Genomic DNA, 20,308 nt, shown 5'->3' with positions numbered 1-20,308 from the left:
ACTACTGCTACTACTACTATTGCTGCTACTACCATCACTACTACCACCACCACCGCCACCACCACTACCACTACTACTACTATTACTTATACTATTATTACTACTAGTACTACTGTTACTACTATTGGTACTACTACTACTACTACTACTACTACTACTAATATTACTACTAGTTTTAATGCTATTAATACTATATTGCTACTACAATTAAAGCTACTGGTTTGAATTAATATATTAACTATATATTAACGTATCTCTCCGCTTGCTTGTTTCTTTGTTTTGTCTATTTATTTATTTATCAGAGTATTTATTGATGCATTTATTTCTAGGCGTGTTCCAGTAAGCCAACAATGAGTAAGGATGGTTACAGTTGTTGTTCTACAGATTTTTGTAACGCAGACATAAACGTAACTCTGTCAAACAACTCTACTCTCCCGACATCCCCATCAACTGGCACAACTGTATCGACAGCGACATTCACACCTGGAAAGTCAAATTCAACAGCGACAACACTGCCTGCATCAACCACCTCACACTCCACAGGATCGATGTCTAGTGCAGTAACACCATCATCATCAAATTTTACATCTCTCTCAGCATCCGTATCAACGACAACACAGAATATATCATCTACCACAATGGCGTCCAATGTATCTGCGTCTAATGCCTCAACATCTGTATCAAATACTACAACGACGACCGCAGTAAATCTTAATGGTACACAGTCGACTATGTCTAGTGCAGCAACAGCTAACCAAACCAATTCTACCACATCAACGGCGCCAACACCAACAGGATCAGCATCTGTGGCGTCTAATACAACATTTAGTACAACCCCGTCGACGTCTGCATCGACATTATCAAGTACAGTTAGAGCGTCCAATACGACGACTCTTCCAACAACTAACACTGCAATCCCGTCTAATAAGACAGCGACTACTATTCAAAACTCAGTTACCACAACTCCCACATCCAATTCAACATTGTCCTCGGTATCTGCGTCAACTACGTCTACAACGTCTAACAACACAGTTCGATCAAATGCAACTGCTACATCAGTTCTCCCAGCAACAGCACACCCAGCTAATGCTACTACTGTGACGACGAAAACATCAGCTAACAGTACAACACCAACGTTGTCAACAATTCTAACAACACCAACGGCAACGACATCAACTTCAGGAGGTAAGCAGGCTAACTCTTTGTAGACGTGTTGGGAGGGGCGGAACGTTAAACTTAAAGTTTGTTTTGTTAACGACACCGCCAGAGCACATTGATTCATTAATCATCCGCCATTGGATGTCAAACATACGGTAATCCTGACACGTAGTCATCTGCTAAAGTTTGTTTTGTTTAACGACACCACTAGGGCACAATGATTTGTTAATCATCGGCTATTGGATGTCAAACATGTGGTTATTTTGATACAGTCATAGAGAGGAAACACGCTATATTTTCCCATTAGTAGCAAGGGATCTTTTATGTGGACTATCCCACAGACAGAATTAATCATCGGCTATTGAATGTCAGACATTTTGTAATTCTAACACGTAGTCATCAGATGACACCTGCTACATTTTTCCTAATGCAGCAAAGTATATTTTATATGCACTTTCCCATAAACAGGAAAGCACATACCACGGCCTTTAATCAATTGTGGTGCACTGGTTGGAACGAGAAAAAAAACAATGAGTTGAATGGATCAACCGAGGTGGTTCGATCCTGCGACGCAAGCACCTCAAGCGAGCACTCAGCCGACTGAGTTAATACCCGCCCGGGTAGGACTTAGTCCACTAGTGAAGTGCTCGCCTGATGCGCAGTCAGTCTAGGATCGATCCCCGTCAGTGAGTCCATTTGGGCTATTTCTTGCTCTAGCCAGTGCACCACGACTGGTATATCAAAGGCCGTGGTATGTGTTATCCTGTCTGTGGGATGGTGCATATAAAATATTCCTTGCTTCAAACGGAAAAAAATATCGCATGGCAATGACTCAGGGGCGATTACTCTAAATATTATTACAAGTTAAAACCGACAGAGTTGACAATCCGCTACATTTTCCAATTAGTACCAAGGGATTTTTTTATATGCACCATTGCAACTACTAAACAGGGATCGATCATAACCGTCCAAATGTCCGTCTAGCTCATATGGTTACGGAACACATAGATAATGAAAGCGGAAACCCGCTATCGCCAAGCAATGGGCTACACTTTCCAATTAGCAGCAAGGGAACTTTTATATACAGCATCCCACAGACAGGGTAGCCAGGCACGGCGGAGCGGGGAAGGGGGCTGGAGGACTCTAGCCCCCCCCCCCCCCCCCCCCCAATAAACCTGAATAAAAAATATTGCTGGTAGTAAATCTTAAGGCAGAGATGAATTTTACTTGTAGAATGCAATCAGTCAGTTAAAGTATTTACGTGCATATATGCCACGAAGGCTTCACGCACGCCTATCACGGGCTTAATCTCTGACTTTCGCCAGTGACTAAGTCCGGGACAGGAGGGGGGGGGGGGGGGGGGTGTAAGTTTGAAGTGGGCGGAATTTGGAATAAAAAATTTAGTAAGGTCAAAAAACCTAAATCTACGGAGAATAATCTGCATCCTAACCATGTCCGGACTAAGAAATTAAAACCAAAAGTATATTTGAATGCTTGGCCTAAAACGTTTTAAGGTGATTTGAGCAAATGAACGGGCGCCAAAGTAAAGTGCGTTGGACTATTTATAATAAAATAAACATAGAAATTTTGAGCCACGGCCAAAAAAATTAAAGTCCAACTAAGCCCAAAAAAGGAGGTTACCTGTCCTAGGTAAGGTTGGGTTCTACTTCAGGGAGGCTGGAGATTCCCGGAGTGACGGCATCAGATGTTGTCGTTGACGTGGAGTCCGAACCACTGTGGAATAGCCGGGGCCGCAGACTGCACTGATCATTTTGTGCATAGATCTTTGTCGATCTTCGCAAACAAGATGCACTGCCTGAAGATCTGTTCCCTCTTGTGCGACTATTCCATGTATGCCGCTGAAGACTTGGTTATGTAGCACGTAGTGGTTACCGTTGTCCAATGGTCTCCAGTCCACGTTGAGGAATCCTCCCCGAAGCATCTTCGGATCCAGCGTGTCCCCCTGCATGTACTGCTGTAACTGTCTCCTGAGTCCGTTGATGGCTAGGACCCATTCGTCGTCCTCAGGAGGAGTGACTGGGGGAGGTGGCGGCTTAGTCTTAGCTGGTTGGGTGGTTGGTGATGTTGCCTTCCGTTTAGCCGCCGCAACAACAACTTGTCCCTATGCCGACTTAACGGGAGCGGTCGGTATAATTGACCGCGTCACCGGAGTCGGAGTCCGTGGCGTCGAGGTGGGTGGGACCGCCCTCGGAGCCTGGCACATCGCAATGTCCAGACTCGAGTAGGTTTCATCCGGGGATGCAGGCGCCTCAGGCTGTTGCTTCCTCTTCGGTGAAGTCCGTGGGGGCGGCGACGCCGGCTTTGGATCCCCCCGAGCCGCCCCTGGCGTACGTCTCTTCTTCCCTCCTCTTCTGGTCTTCTTTACCGAGTCGCCGTACACTAGTTTTCAACATTTTACGGGGAGCATACCTCGGAAACCCCTAGAAGCTTTGCGCCCTCGATCTGTCAGCCCCCCTCCGCCAATGTCTACTTGTTTCCGCCGTGCCTGATAGTACATGCCACAAACGAAAGAAACGTTTTAGAAAGAAAACGTTTTATTTAACGACGCACTCAACACATTTTATTTACGGTTATATGGCGTCAGACATATGGTTAAGGACCACACAGATTTGGAGAGGAAACCCGCTGTCGCCACTACATGGGCTACTCTTCCGATTAGCAGCAAGGGATCTTTTATTTGCGCTTCCCACAGGCAGGATAGCACAAACCATGGCCTTTGTTGAACCAGTTATGGATCACTGGTCGGTGCAAGTGGTTTACACCTACCCATTAAGCCTTGCGGAGCACTCACTCAGGGTTTGGAGTCAGTATCTGGATTAAAAATGCCATGCCTCGACTGGGATCCGAACCCAGTACCTACCAGCCTGCAGACCGATGGCCTACCACGACGCCACCGAGGCCGGTGCCACAAACGATTTTAAACACATAATGATATTTACTGATTTAACATTAACAGATAAGGTAAAAAGTCATGTTATTATTTTGAAATAAGGAAACAGCTGAATCGATTTGTTTTGTTTAAACTCAGCTGCATTGGCGGAAATATTGCAGAACAGAGTTTTATAGACAGAGGAGGATCTAGGGGGCAGTTATAATTTTATTATATATTCATTTTCATTTCATTTTTTTACGATCCCCTCAAAACCTCTCCCAAAGTTCCACTGGCATTCCGCCTCATATCACTGCCCCCCCCCCCCCCCCCCAAATGAATTTCTAGATCCGCCGCTGATAGAGTTATGAACGTGTGCTTTTTTTCATTTGTTTTTTTAAAAGTCGTGTGATATTCTTTGGACCAATCCAAACTACTTTAACATAACAGTATTTACAGATCACAGATCACTCTCAGCGGGGCGGAACGTAGCCCAGTGGTAAAGCGTTCGCTTGATGTGCAATCGGTCTGGGATCAATCCCCGTCGGTGGGCCTGTTGGGCTATTTCTCGCTCCAGCCAGTGTACAACGACTAGTATATCAAAGGCTGTGGTATGTGTTATCCTGTCTGTGGTATGGTGCATATAAAAGATCCCTTGCTACTAACGAAAACAAAATGTAGCGGGTTTCTTTTCTAAGATAAAATTGCCCAATGTTTTACATCCAATAGCCGATGATTAATAAATCAATGTACGCTAGTGGTGTCGTTAAACAAAAACAAACTTTAACTGACTCTCATGTCTCCAGTTCCAGTGAAAGTCACAGTTGACAACCCGGAAGTGAAGATAACAATGCCATTATTGAGACTCAAATGTGTCGTCACTGGGGAGCCAAAACCTAACACGACATGGCACAAGCTGGACGGACCAGATATTTGGGGAAACGGGAATAATGTTTACAACTTTGGAGATGAGCTTCTGTTCCTGGGAGTCGATCCTGGTAACGTCTTAAGGTTGTCTGGGGTGTACATCTGTAATGCAACAAACGGCGTGACATCGGCAGCCGGCTACCTAGTGGGTAAGTGCATAATCATCATGAACATAATCATCATCATCATCATCATCATCATCATCTCATCGCCATCATCATCATCATCGCCATCATCATCTTCATCACCATCACCTTCATCACCATCACCATTTTCATCATCATATTCGTCATATTCGTCTTCATCATCATCATCATCATCATCATCACCACCATCAGCATCATCATATTCGTCATCATCATCATCATCGCCATCATCATCTTCATCACCATCACCATCTTCATTATCATATTCGTCATCATCATCATCATCATTACCATCACCATTATCATCATCACCATCTTCATCATCATATTCGTCATCATCATCATCATCATCATCATCATCTTCATCATCATAATAATCATCATCTTCATCAACATCATCATCATCATCATCACCATCATCATTTTATCATCATATTCGTCATCATCATTATCATCTTCATCATCATCACCATCATCATTTTCATCATCATATTCGTCGTCATCATCATCATCATTATATTCATAATCATCAACATCATCATCATCAACAACAAAATCATCATCATATTCGTCATCATCATCAATATCATGATCATCATCATACTCATCATCTTCTCCATCATCATTTTCATCATCACTATAACCATTATCATCATCATCATCATCATAATCATCATCATCATCTTCTTCATCATCTTCTTCACCATTATCATCATCATCATCATCATCATCACCTTCACCATTATCATGATGATGATGGTGATTATTATTATTTTCGTTATAATTAATAGTATTATTTTCATAATTTATTATTATTATTATTATTATTATTATTTTCATTATTATTATTATTATTATTATTATAATTACAATTACAATTACAATTACAATTAAAATCATTATTATTATTGTTATTATTGTTATTATTATTGTTGTTGTTGTTGTTGTTGTTATTATTATCATTATTCAGACACGGCGGAAGTAAGTAGACATTGAGGGATGGGGAGGGGCTGACTGAGAACGAGGGCACCAAGCAAAGTTTCTAGGGGGTTCAGGGGTATGCTCCTGCGTAAAACGTTTACAACTAGATGTCCAGAAATGCAAGGGATCTTTTATATGCATCATCCCACAGACAGGATAGTACATACTACGGCCTTTGATATACCAGTCGAGGTGCACTGGCTGGAACGAGAAATTGCCCAATGGGCCCACCGATGGGGATCGATCCCAGACCGACCGCGCATCGAGCGAGCGCTTTACCACTGGGCTACGTCCCACCCATTGTATTGGTTATTGGAAGAAATAAAACATTCTAACGTAAGAAATTATTTTTGACAAAATACGACATGTGATGTCCAGAAATTCATTGGCTATAAGAAATATTAATTTTCTATGCAAGTATAACTAAATTACAATTTTACGAACTTAACAAGAGTGTATTTATCGAAAACCTTTTAAAATGTCTACAAACTCAGCGTAGTCCCTTAAACGCATATTTAACGTCATGCAACTTATATAGAGGTTATTACCACAGTGATTTTCGGTATCGTCAGTAACATGTATTAGGAATAAAAATTGTATATAGAGGACATTTCATCAAGCGCGACTCGTGAGATATAATTGCAAACTTCACTCGATGAGATATAAATCATATTTGACAAAAAAAACATGAACTTTTCTATTTATTATATATCTTTGGCAATTTACATTTATTTTAAAATGCCAGCAGTAAAATAGTTCCGGCTTTCTTACAGTGAAAATAACACTTTCTACAGTGACGATAACACATTTTAGAGTGAAATAGTGACATTTTCACTCTAAAATGTGTTATCGGCACTGATATTTTAAGATATTTCACTAAATGTTATATAATAAAATACATTATTTTTATTCCTAATATATAATATTGACGATACCGAAACACTCGAGGGTAATAATCTTTTATCATATAATCTGAAGTTCAATACAACGTGTTTTTTTGTAAACTGTATACGCAACTTTAATTCCAGTCCAATATAAAGATTATTAACCTGTATCCTAACCTGACGCGAGCGACGCGAGCGATGCGAGCGGTTATTTTAGAAATCATTGTTTTCCATGGCATTGCCGCACATCCTAACTGCACGCGCGCGACGCGACAGATTTAAGTTGTATCCTAACCGGACGCGAGCGACACGATCGATTATTTTATTTCAATTGCTATATCCTAATTGGACGCTAGCGACGCGACACATTTATGCATCGTGGCGTATGCGTCCGGTTAGGATATGGCAATTGAAATCAATGCTTTCTAAAACAATCGAGTCATCATCGTCTATATCAAATACTTGGAATAAACATAATGTATTAAGCTCGCCAAAGGCTCGCATAATACAATTTTTATTCCTAATATATGACATTGATGATACCGGAAGACACTCTGGTAATAATCTTTATATCTTTTTTTTCTTCTTTTTTTTCAGTTTCCAGATTGGTGACAGCCTCGATTACATGTACAGTGCCATTTGTCACACATACACCCGGCGTGTCAATCAAGTAAGTTAGATTTGTCACACATACACCCGGCGTGTCAGTCAAGTAAGTTAGATTTGTCACACATACACCCGGCGTGTCAATCAAGTAAGTTAGATTTGTCACACATACACCCGGCGTGTCAGTCAAGTGAGTTAGATTTGTAACACATACACCCGGCGTGTCAATCAAGTGAGTTAGATTTGTAACACATACACCCGGCGTGTCAGTCAAGTGAGTTAGATTTGTAACACATACACCCGGCGTGTCAGTCAAGTGAGTTAGATTTGTCACACATACACCCGGCGTGTCAATCAAGTGAGTTAGATTTGTAACACATACACCCGGCGTGTCAATCAAGTGAGTTAGATTTGTAACACATACACCCGGCGTGTCAGTCAAGTGAGTTAGATTTGTAACACATACACCCGGCGTGTCAATCAAGTGAGTTAGATTTGTAACACATACACCCGGCGTGTCAGTCAAGTGAGTTAGATTTGTCACACATACACCCGGCGTGTCAGTCAAGTGAGTTAGATTTGTAACACATACACCCGGCGTGTCAGTCAAGTGAGTTAGATTTGTCACACATACACCCGGCGTGTCAATCAAGTGAGTTAGATTTGTAACACATACACCCGGCGTGTCAGTCAAGTGAGTTAGATTTGTAACACATACACCCGGCGTGTCAGTCAAGTGAGTTAGATTTGTAACACATACACCCGGCGTGTCAATCAAGTGAGTTAGATTTGTAACACATACACCCGGCGTGTCAGTCAAGTGAGTTAGATTTGTCACACATACACCCGGCGTGTCAGTCAAGTGAGTTAGATTTGTCACACATACACCCGGCGTGTCAGTCAAGTGAGTGAGATTTGTCACACATACACCCGGCATGTCAGTCAAGTCAGTTAGATTTGTAACACATACACCCTGCGCGTCAGTCAAGTCAGTTAGATTTGTAACACATACACCCTGCGCGTCAGTCAAGTGAGTTAGATTTGTAACACATACACCCGGCGCGTCAGTCAAGTGAGTTAGATTTGTCACACATACACCCGGCGCGTCAGTCAAGTGAGTTAGATTTGTGACACATACTCCCGGCGCGTCAGTCAAGTGAGTTAGATTTGTGACACATACTCCCGTCAGTCAAGTAAGTTAGATTTGTAACACATACACACGGCGCGTCAGTCAAGTGAGTTAGATTTGTCACACATACACCCGACGCGTCAGTCAAGTGAGTTAGATTTGTCACACATACACCCGACGCGTCAGTCAAGTGAGTTAGATTTGTCACACATACACCCGACGCGTCAGTCAAGTGAGTTAGATTTGTCACACATACACCCGGCGTGTCAGTCAAGTGAGTTAGATTTGTCACACATACACCCTGCACGTCAGTCAAGTCAGTTAGATTTGTAACACATACACCCTGCGCGTCAGTCAAGTAAGTTAGATTTGTAACACATACACCCTGCGCGTCAGTCAAGTAAGTTAGATTTGTAACACATACACCATGCGCGTCAGTCAAGTGAGTTAGATTTGTAACACATACACCCGGGGTGTCAGCCAAGTGAGTTAGATTTGTTACACATACACCCGGCGCGTCAGTCAAGTGAGTTAGATTTGTCACACATACACCCGGCGCGTCAGCCAAGTAAGTTAGATTTGTAACACATACACCCGGTGCGTCAGTCAAGTAAGTTAGATTTGTAACACATACACCCGACGTGTCAGTCAAGTAAGTTAGATTTGTCACACATACACCCGACGCGTCAGTCAAGTAAGTTAGATTTGTAACACATACACCCGGCGCGTCAGTGAAGTAAGTTAGATTTGTCACACATACACCCGATGTGTCAGTCAAGTAAGTTAGATTTGTAACACATACACCCGGCGCGTCAGTCAAGTAAGTTAGATTTGTAACACATACACCCGACGCGTCAGTCAAGTAAGTTAGATTTGTCACAAATACACCCGGCGCGTCAGTCAAGTAAGTTAGATTTGTAACACATACACCCTGCGCGTCAGTCAAGTGAGTTAGATTTGTAACACATACACCCGACGCGTCAGTCAAGTGAGTTAGATTTGTCACACATACACCCGACGCGTCAGTCAAGTGAGTTAGATTTGTAACACATACTCCCGGCGTGTCAGTCAAGTAAGTTAGATTTGTAACACATACACCCGGCGCGTCAGTCAAGTGAGTTAGATTTGTCACACATACACCCGACGCGTCAGTCAAGTGAGTTAGATTTGTCACACATACACGCGACGCGTCAGTCAAGTGAGTTAGATTTGTAACACATACACCCGGCGCGTCAGTCAAGTGAGTTAGATTTGTCACACATACACCCGGCGCGTCAGTCAAGTCAGTTAGATTTGTAACACATACACCCTGCGCGTCAGTTAAGTAAGTTAGATTTGTAACACATACACCCGGCGCGTCAGTCAAGTAAGTTAGATTTGTAACACATACACCCGGCGCGTCAGTCAAGTAAGTTAGATTTGTAACACATACACCCGGCGCATCAGTCAAGTAAGTTAGATTTGTAACACATACACCCGGCGCGTCAGTCAAGTAAGTTAGATGTGTAACACATACTCCCGGCGTGTCAGTCAAGTAAGTTAGATTTGTAACACATACACCCGGCGCGTCAGTCAAGTAAGTTAGATTTGTAACACATACACCCGGCGCGTCAGTCAAGTAAGTTAGATTTGTCACACATATTCCCGACGCGTCAGTCAAGTAAGTTAGATTTGTCACACATACACCCGACGCGTCAGTCAAGTAAGTTAGATTTGTAACACATACACCCGGCGCGTCAGTCAAGTAAGTTAGATTTGTCACACATACACCCGACGCGTCAGTCAAGTAAGTTAGATTTGTCACACATACATCCGGCGCGTCAGTCAAGTGAGTGAGATTTGTAGCACATACACCCTGCGCGTCAGCGAAGTAAGTTAGATTTGTCACACATACACCCAGCGCATCAGCCAAGTAAGTTAGATTTGTAACACATACACCCGGCGCGTCAGTCAAGTAAGTTAGATTTGTAACACATACACCTGGCACGTCAGTCAAGTAAGTGAAATTTGTCACACATACACCCGGCGCATCAGTTAAGTAAGTACATTTGTCACACATACACCCGGCGCGTCAGTCAAGTAAGTGAGATTTGTAACACATACACCCGGCGCGTCAAGAGAGTGAGATTTGTAACACATACACCCGGCGCGTCAGTCAAGTGAGTGAGATTTGTAACACATACACCCGTCGCGTCAGTCAAGTGAGTGACATTTGTAACACATACACCCTGCGCGTCAGTCAAGTGAGTGAGATTTGTAACACATACACCCTGCGCGTCAGTCAAGTGAGTGAGATTTGTAACACATACACCCTGCGCGTCAGTCAAGTGAGTGAGATTTGTAACACATACACCCGGCGCGTCAGTCAAGTGAGTGAGATTTGTAACACATACACCCTGCGCGTCAGTCAAGTGAGTGAGATTTGTAACACATACACCCTGCGCGTCAGTCAAGTGAGTGAGATTTGTAACACTTACACCCTGCGCGTCAGTCAAGTCAGTGAGATTTGTAACACATACACCCTGCGCGTCAGTCAAGTCAGTGAGATTTGTAACACATACACCCTGCGCGTCAGTCAAGTCAGTGAGATTTGTAACACATACACCCTGCGCGTCAGTCAAGTCAGTGAGATTTGTAACACATACACCCGGCGCGTCAGTCAAGTCAGTGAGATTTGTGAGAGGGTTCAGTATGACTTAAGACAGTCTAAGGTTTAAATTAACGCTAAATATAATCGATCATTCAGATGTAATCTTATAATGTCTTGCTCATGTCGGCACGCATACCCATCTCCTTGTCAGGTTAGCGACTTAAGCCGATCCACAACATTAATCCACCACCCTATTTACGAGAACATCCCTGCGACTTGAGCCGATCCATATCAATCCACCACCCTATTTACGAGAACATCCCTGCGACTTGAGCCGATCCACATCAATCCACCACCCTATTTACGAGAACAGCCCTGCGACTTGCGCTGACCCATAACATTAATCCACCAGCCTACTTACGAGAACAGCCCTGCGACTTGCGCTGACCCACAACATTAATCCACCAGCCTATTTACGAGAACAGCCCTGCGACTTGCGCTGACCCATAACATTAATCCACCAACCTATTTACGAGAACAGCCCTGCGACTTGCGCTGACCCATAACATTAATCCACCAGCCTACTTACGAGAACAGCCCTGCGACTTGCGCTGACCCATAACATTAATCCACCAGCCTACTTACGAGAACAGCCCTGCGACTTGCGCTGACCCACAACATTAATCCACCAGCCTACTTACGAGAACAGCCCTGCGACTTGCGCCGACCCATAACATTAATCCACCAGCCTATATACGAGAACAGCCCTACGACTTGAGCCGATCCACAACATTAATCCATCAACCAGCCTATTTACGAGAACAGCCCTGCGACTTGAGCCGATCCACAACATTAATCCACCAACCAGCCTATTTACGAGAACAGCCCTGCGACTTGAGCCAATCCACAACATTAATCCACCAACCAGCCTATAAACGAGAACAGCCCTGCAACTTGAGCCAATCCACAACATTAATCCACCAACCAGCCTATTTACGAGAACAGCCCAATCCACAACATTAATCCATCAACCAGCCTATTTACGAGAACAGCCCTGCGACTTGAGCCGATCCACAACATTAATCCACCAACCAGCCTATTTACGAGAACAGCCCTGCGACTTGAGCCGATCCACAACATTAATCCACCAACCAGCCTATTTACGAGAACAGCCCTGCGACTTGAGCCGATCCACAACATTAATCCACCAAGCAGCCTATTTACGAGAACAGCCCTGCGACTTGCGCCGACCCATAACATTAATCCACCAACCTATTTACGAGAACAGCCCTGCGACTTGAGCCGATCCACAACATTAATCCACCAGCCTATATACGAGAACAGCCCTGCGACTTGAGCCGATCCACAACATTAATCCACCAAGCAGCCTATTTACGAGAACAGCCCTGCGACTTGAGCCGATCCACAACATTAATCCACCAACCAGCCTATTTACGAGAACAGCCCTGCAACTTGAGCCGATCCACAACATTAATCCACCAACCAGCCTATTTACGAGAACAGCCCTGCGACTTGAGCCAATCCACCACATTAATCCACCAACCAGCCTATTTACGAGAACAGCCCAATCCACAACATTAATCCATCAACCAGCCTATTTACGAGAACAGCCCTGCGACTTGAGCCAATCCACCACATTAATCCACCAACCAGCCTATTTACGAGAACAGCCCAATCCACAACATTAATCCATCAACCAGCCTATTTACGAGAACAGCCCTGCAACTTGAGCCAATCCACAACATTAATCCACCAACCAGCCTATTTACGAGAACAGCCCTGCGACTTGAGCTGATCCACCACATTAATCCACCAACCAGCCTATTTACGAGAACAGCCCAATCCACAACATTAATCCATCAACCAGCCTATTTACGAGAACAGCCCTGCGACTTGAGCCGATCCACAACATTAATCCACCAAGCAGCCTATTTACGAGAACAGCCCTGCGACTTGAGCCGATCCACAACATTAATCCACCAAGCAGCCTATTTACGAGAACAGCCCTGCGACTTGAGCCGATCCACAACATTAGTCCACCAACCAGCCTATTTACGAGAACAGCCCTGCGACTTGAGCCGATCCACAACATTAATCCACCAACCAGGCTATTTACGAGAACAGCCCTGCGACTTGAGCCGATCCACAACATTAATCCACCAAGCAGCCTATTTACGAGAACAGCCCTGCGACTTGAGCCGATCCACAACATTAATCCACCAAGCAGCCTATTTACGAGAACAGCCCTGCGACTTGAGCCGATCCACAACATTAATCCACCAAGCAGCCTATTTACGAGAACAGCCCTGCGACTTGAGCCGATCCACAACATTAATCCACCAACCAGCCTATTTACGAGAACAGCCTACCTTATTATTTTAGACACGGACACGGAAGACTATGTTCTCATTGTATTACACGAATCTAGCAGTAAAACATGACGTTGCTTCCTTAGTCCTATCTCAGACTGTACATTGCAATTTGCATCATTCATAAAAAAAGAAAACAATAGTAATACATTATTTATCACACTCGCCTGTGAGTCGATTTTACGAAACTCATGTCAGGATTCATGTATTATCCTCTCTCTCTCTCTCTCTCTCTCTCTCTCTCTCTCTCTCTCTCTCTCTCTCTCTCTCTCTCTCTCTCTCTCTCTCTCTCTCTCTCTCTCTCTCTCTCTCTCTCTCTCTCTCTCTCTCTCTCTCTGTATGTGTCCCACTGTCTCTTTATCAAGCCAGTGCCCCACAATTGGTATATTAAATGCTATGGTAGGTGCTATTCTGCCTGCGGGAAAGTACATATATTAAGATCCCTTGCTGGTAATGAACAACATGTAGCAGGTTTTCTATGAAGACCAAATGTTTGATATCCAATAACCAATCATTTGTAAATTAACCTGCTCTAGCGTTGCCGTTAAACAATATAATCTTGATCTGTCCCTCTTTATTTCACTCTTCCTCCGTCTCATATATATACTCTTCAAAAGAAGAAACGCAAAACCACATTGTCATAACATTTGGAGAATTGATTTAATTATTGAATGGTGAGTCCGATAATTACCAAATGTTGCAGGATTGTTCACAATTCACTCTAGTCCATTGTGAGTAAGTGATAGGACACACCACCAAGGTCAAGGTCATCTGGAGTCAATACCGGGTGTGGCCTCCGCGTGTGTTGACAACTGCCTGGCACCGCCTGCCCATTGAAGCAACCAGAGTACGGATGACGTCCCGGGGGATGGTGGCCCACTCGGCCTGCAAGGCTGCTGCCAGCTCGGGCAGGGTCTGGGGCTGTGGTTGTCGCTGTCGGAGGCGTCGGTCCAACTCGTCCCATAGATGCTCAATTGGGTTCAAATCCGGTGATATCGATGGCCAAGGAAGGACATTAATGTTGTTGTTCTGTAGGAAAGCCGTTGTGAGACGTGCTGTGTGAGGCCTGGCGTTGTCATGTTGGAACACTGCGTTGGCGTTGGCCATAACTGGAACGATGTGTGGCCGGAGGATCTGGTCAATGTAGCCCTGTGCATTCAGGTTGCCCTGCACGTGGACCAGGTCAGTTCTGCCAGTGTGTGAGATGGCTGCCCACACCATGATACTACCCCCGCCGAATCTGTCCACTTCCTGCACGCAGTTTGCCGCATAACGTTCACCACGACGCCTATACACGCGACATCTTCCATCATGACGTCGGAGCAGAAATCGGGACTCGTCACTGAACCACACCTGTCTCCATCGCAGTTGAGGCCATTGTCGATGAATCTGGCACCACTGCAGTCGGAGTCGACGGTGTTGTGGTGTTAAGATGACACCTCGAACTGGACGTCTGGCACGAATTCCTACCTCACGTAGGCGGTTCCGTACGGTCTGGTCGGATATCCTGCGCAAACCTGGTATTGCTGCGGCTGTGGAGGTGGCAGTAGTCAATCGTTCCCGAAGGTGGCGTACCCGGATGTAGCGGTCCTGCCCGGGGGTAGTGACCCGTGGTCGACCGGATCTAGGGAGGTCACGTGTTGATCCATGTTGCTGGTAACGGTCCCACAGTCTGGAGATGGTGCTTGGGGACACATGGAATGCCCTGGCAACGGCCGTTCTGGATTCGCCTGCGTCTAGTCGGCCGATGGCATTGTTTCTCTGCGGTTCACTGAGACGTGGCATGTCCTGGATTGTCAACTGTCGGCCAGATACAGAGGCCAGGCAAGCGAACACCCTGCACTTTTATACTGTCGGTGTTCATGTTGCACGTGCAGACAACGCACGTGCAGTGGTGACATGGTTTGCACGTGGCTGCGTTTTTGCGAATATTCACATTTTGGAACTTTATTGTACAGTAGCTGCGTTTTATCGAATGTAACCGTGGGAATGTGTTTGGGACATGCAATGACCTTATATTCACAAAGCATGAACCGGTAGGAAACATAAAATCGGAGTTATAACCCATTTGTACCCTTTTGCGTTTCTTTTTTTGAAGAGTATATATTCTTCAAAAAAGTAGGGGAACTCTAATACGAATTTACAATTGCCAAAATTGTAATGTATATTAACTGTGGGGAATGGTTATATGATAATAGTGAATTAATAGGGAAAACATTACAACCGGTAGTTCAGTATTACAGTAGGTTTTATGACCACCAAAGATCTTGAAGGACGATTGGGGTCAGAAGTGAAATTTGAAATTTGACGGGTTTTTTTTTATCAGTAAATCGCACATTCAAACAATAAAAAAGACCAAAAAACAAAACAATAACAACTGTATGATCAACAGAATATAAAAAATTGACAGAAATAATGTTCCACAGTGATTAATGGACCTTCCTGAAAATGGTCAAAATCGAGAATGACACCCCACGTACGTGTACGGGCAAATGCGTGATGCATGTGCAAACTATGGAATGTGTTTCGGTGTGTTGATAAACAGACCTGAACGTTCTTTACTAGGATGTCTGTGGTCAAAATGTATGTTCGGCTAATATTTCAGGTTCCCCTACATTTTTTGATTTCAGTCCCCTATATTTATGAATATATATATATATATATATATATATATATATATATATATATTATGTGGTTTATTTGTTTGGCTTGTTGTTACAGAATCACCTGCCCTGCATCATGTTCAGGCACGAACGTAGTGAATGGTACCTCGAATCAGTATTCACCGGTGAGTAACCTACCACCTCTGATGAATAATATCAAATGTCAAATTTATAAACTTGAATACCAGTACCTATGTCGAATTTGAATGATGGGTTGCGAAACCCATTTTGTTTTGCAGTAGTATTAAACGCAATGTGCAAAAGTTCGTAACATTTTCCTTAAAAAGCTATAGATCCAATTTATGGACACCGGCCTCGGTTGATCCATCGGACATAAGGCTGTTAGGTACATGGTTCGCAACCCGGTACCGGCTTCCACCCAGAGCCAGTTTTAACGACTCAGTGCATCTATCATGTAAAAAGCCCAGTGTGGCCGCCATATTTGCTTATTGGCCAGATTTGTCTCGCGAAATATCATCTGCGCGAGACCAATGCGCAGATCGTATACATTGGTCGCGTCATGTTGGACAAAATGGTGGTATTGTTTGCGAATGCATTGAAAATCTATCCATTGTTCGGGATTTTGTGATTTCAATGGGATGTCGTACAAAGTTCTCGGCCAAAGACATATCCATAATTTGGTAAAATTATTTCAGCCCTTTTTGGGAAAAGTCACTTTCATCCCTGAAAAAGCACTAAAGCAACTTCTCTCTCATTAACCACTAACAACTAACCCAATATCCTGGACAGACAGCCCAGATAGCATAAGTGTATGCCCAGGACAGGGTGGTTGATCTTAATTGGATATAAGCCCGAAAATAAGTTGAGATGAATTAAATGAATTGATGGATTAAAATACATACGTGTATTATGTTTAAAGACTGTGATTATAATCATGATGATAATGAATGACTCAATTGTTTATTAAATGTGTCAAATTACAGTATACATAAAAATATACAATGGAGACATAAAATGTATTGCGACATTAGTCCTAAATAGGATTATTACACCCAAAACATTGTATTACACGAATCTAGCAGTAAAACATGACGTTGCTTCCTTAGTCCTATCTCAGACTGTACATTGCAATTTGCATCATTCATAAAAAAAGAAAACAATAGTAATACATTATTTATCACACTCGCCTGTGAGTCGATTTTACGAAACTCATGTCAGGATTCATGTATTATCCTCTCTCTCTCTCTCTCTCTCTCTCTCTCTCTCTCTCTCTCTCTCTCTCTCTCTCTCTCTCTCTCTCTCTCTCTCTCTCTCTCTCTCTCTCTCTCTCTCTCTCTCTCTCTCTCTCTAAAATCAGTATGACACACATATGATAACCTCTATATTAACACCTACTATAATAAGAAATACAATGAAAATTCTATGTGTCTCGTTTCAGAAGGAACCCCTGTGTCCATCTGCTATCCACTCCGGGGTCATAGACAGTAAGGGTGGTGACGTCATCTTCGTAATACGGTATACCCTCTGTTCAGTGGTTCATTAGTGCACGTCATCACAGCTATGTCTAGTGCAATCAGCTCTGTCCCGTGCTAGTGTTCATGTAGTAAAATTAAACTATAGTCTGTGAGTGACAGTCCTCTTTTGAGCGGTGCAGGAAGGGTGTATGGGGCCTATGTCACAAAACTCTCTTAGGCTCTGCTACACAACAAAGCATCCTCTTTGCAAGTAGTTTAGCATTGCACTGCGTGATCGCAAAATTGCGAGAGTTTAGTGAATTAGGCCCATGGTCTGCTATCTGTTCTGGAGTGACTGTCCTTCCATGGACGAGGCACTAGACAGAGATTCATGGAATCAACCACTATTTTGCCAAATGCCCATTCGACTCTGCATTTAGTAGAGATACGGTTTTGGTTGCATAGTGTTTGTGGATGATCAGACTAGGATGACGAAAAACAATGGCAGCAGGACAATGTGTCGTGTTGATACTTGTTCTAGCAAAGGCTTTGGTATGTACTATCCTGTCTGTAGGATGGTGCATATAAAAGATCTCTAGCTGCTAATCAAAAAGAGTAGGCTAGGATCAGACTAGTTAAAGGGACATTCCTGAGTTTGCTGCAATTTTAAAAATGTTATCGACTAACAGAGACTTTTTAACAATTGTAATTACATATCAAATATATTGTTCTGCATAAAATATAAGTGGCTGTATATTAAACGTGTTTTGTTTTTATCGTTTTAATATTTATACTAGGTTAAATTTATTTTATTTCCTAAAATATAATTTTTTCGTACGTACGAAATTATTTAAGACAAAATCCAGTTTGGGCTTCTTACAAATATTAAAACGACTAGAAACACATTGATTATACAGACACTAATATTCTAAAGAAGAAAATATATTTAATATGTAACTTTAAATCGTGGAAATATTTTATTAGTCGGAAACATCTTACAATGCAGCAAACTCAGGAATGTCCCTTTAAGGGGAGTGGTCCTTATAAAAATAATACAAAATTCTGATATGCATTTTGAATTTCTTTGATGAATACAATCAATACAATACAATATAATACAATACAATACAATATTTATTGCAACCATTGTATGCGTATACTGGTTTAGGCAACAGATTCGACCAACATTTACGTAGTATTTATATAACCCACTGGTTTCAAGTTACTTGCTGTATGTAGTATTAAACGGACAGACCCTAGTTTCAACTCGTGAACATTAACACGTGCGTTTTTAAAAATATTAGATGACCAAAAACACTTCGAATATACGGAAATTGATAATCTAAACAATAAAATTTAAGTAAAGTATGATTTAAGTTATCAAAAACAGTTATAATAGTAAAGAATATGCGTTAGTTTTTAAAAACTAGGGTATGTCCCTTTAACTGCTGACAGTTGTACGAGTAGTATACTACCATATGCATAACGGGATCTAACCCGAGTACGAACCGCTCGAACAGCAGAGTACTCGGACTAAATGACAACACGAGGCGGTGTTCTAGCATGAGGGTGGATAACTGAAAATGTTCATGGTCGACCAATTTTGATTTTTTATTTATTTGCATGATAGTTGCCAAGGGAGATCACTCCCTAAAAGCAGTAGTCACATGATCCTTTCGAAGTTGTTGTATTTTTCACAGAATAAAAAAGAAAGTTTGTTTTGTTTAACGACACCACTGCAGCACATTGCTTTATTAATCATCGGCTATTGAATGTCAAGCATTTGGTATTTTGGACATATGGTCATAGAGTGGAAACCCGCTACATTTTTTCCATTGGTAGCAAGGGATCTTTTATATGCACCATCCCATAGACAAGATAACATAACACGGCTTTTGATATATCAGAATAAAGTCTGACATAGAAATTGGTTTGATTGCATGGGGTAATTAATGATGGTGTGTAACCCCCCTCGCTCCCCCCGGTCATGATCACAAAGTACTACCACAACTAGTCTGACCCAGTCGTTGGGAGGTTGGGGGGGGGGGGGGAGAGATGACAATCCAGGACTAATCCTGAACAGTGGTTTTGTCCACTCAGTTTTGTGAAATTATATTCAATTCCATTGGAAGCCTTAAATCCATATAGCACGGACACCATTGCCCTAATCAGTGTCATTACTGTAGAAAATAATGTTCAAGAGGCGGTTGATAACTAAATGTGGCCGATATAGACAGACCTTTGATAGACAATATAGTAATATACCATTATGTATCTGGAGGTTTCATCTAGTTAGTAACACATAACTCTTTTGTCTTTTTTTACAGAAACAACGGCAAGGCACAGTTCATTGATACAAAGTCAGGACCTATAGTGATTTGAAGACTTTTAAAATGGCTCGATTTGTAAGATGGATTCAGCATGAATCCAGCGTGCGATGAAGGTGTAATTCAATGTTAAAGGGACAGACCTAGTTTTTAAACACTAAGGCATATTTTTTTCACCTAGATCCTAGTTTCAACCCGTAAA

General features: G+C 42.8%; 1 protein-coding gene across 1 annotated transcript; it reads left to right on the top strand.

Annotated features, from left to right (window-relative positions):
- Positions 1–640: 640 nt before the first annotated feature.
- Positions 641–20,308, top strand: LOC121373803 (cell wall protein DAN4-like). The gene is made up of 6 exons (XM_041500576.1): positions 641–1,185; positions 4,855–5,124; positions 7,584–7,656; positions 16,423–16,489; positions 17,764–17,840; positions 20,107–20,308. The coding sequence occupies exons 1-6, from the start codon at positions 732–734 to the stop codon at positions 20,159–20,161; spliced, it is 996 nt and encodes a 331-aa protein (XP_041356510.1). The 5' UTR covers positions 641–731; the 3' UTR covers positions 20,162–20,308.

The sequence above is a fragment of the Gigantopelta aegis genome, chromosome 5, assembly GCF_016097555.1.
Source record: "Gigantopelta aegis isolate Gae_Host chromosome 5, Gae_host_genome, whole genome shotgun sequence".
In the NCBI taxonomy this organism is placed as follows: Eukaryota; Metazoa; Mollusca; class Gastropoda; order Neomphalida; family Peltospiridae; genus Gigantopelta; species Gigantopelta aegis.
This window is presented reverse-complemented; position numbering and strand designations above follow the sequence as displayed.

Coding starts and splice junctions, on each gene's coding strand:
- LOC121373803 (XM_041500576.1), top strand. CDS start 732: ATGTCTAGTGCAGCAACAGCTAACCAAACCAATTCTACCACATCAACG. Junction 7,657..16,422: donor ACACCCGGCGTGTCAATCAA/GTAAGTTAGATT, acceptor TTGTTGTTACAG/AATCACCTGCCCTGCATCAT. Junction 17,841..20,106: donor GACGTCATCTTCGTAATACG/GTATACCCTCTG, acceptor CTTTTTTTACAG/AAACAACGGCAAGGCACAGT.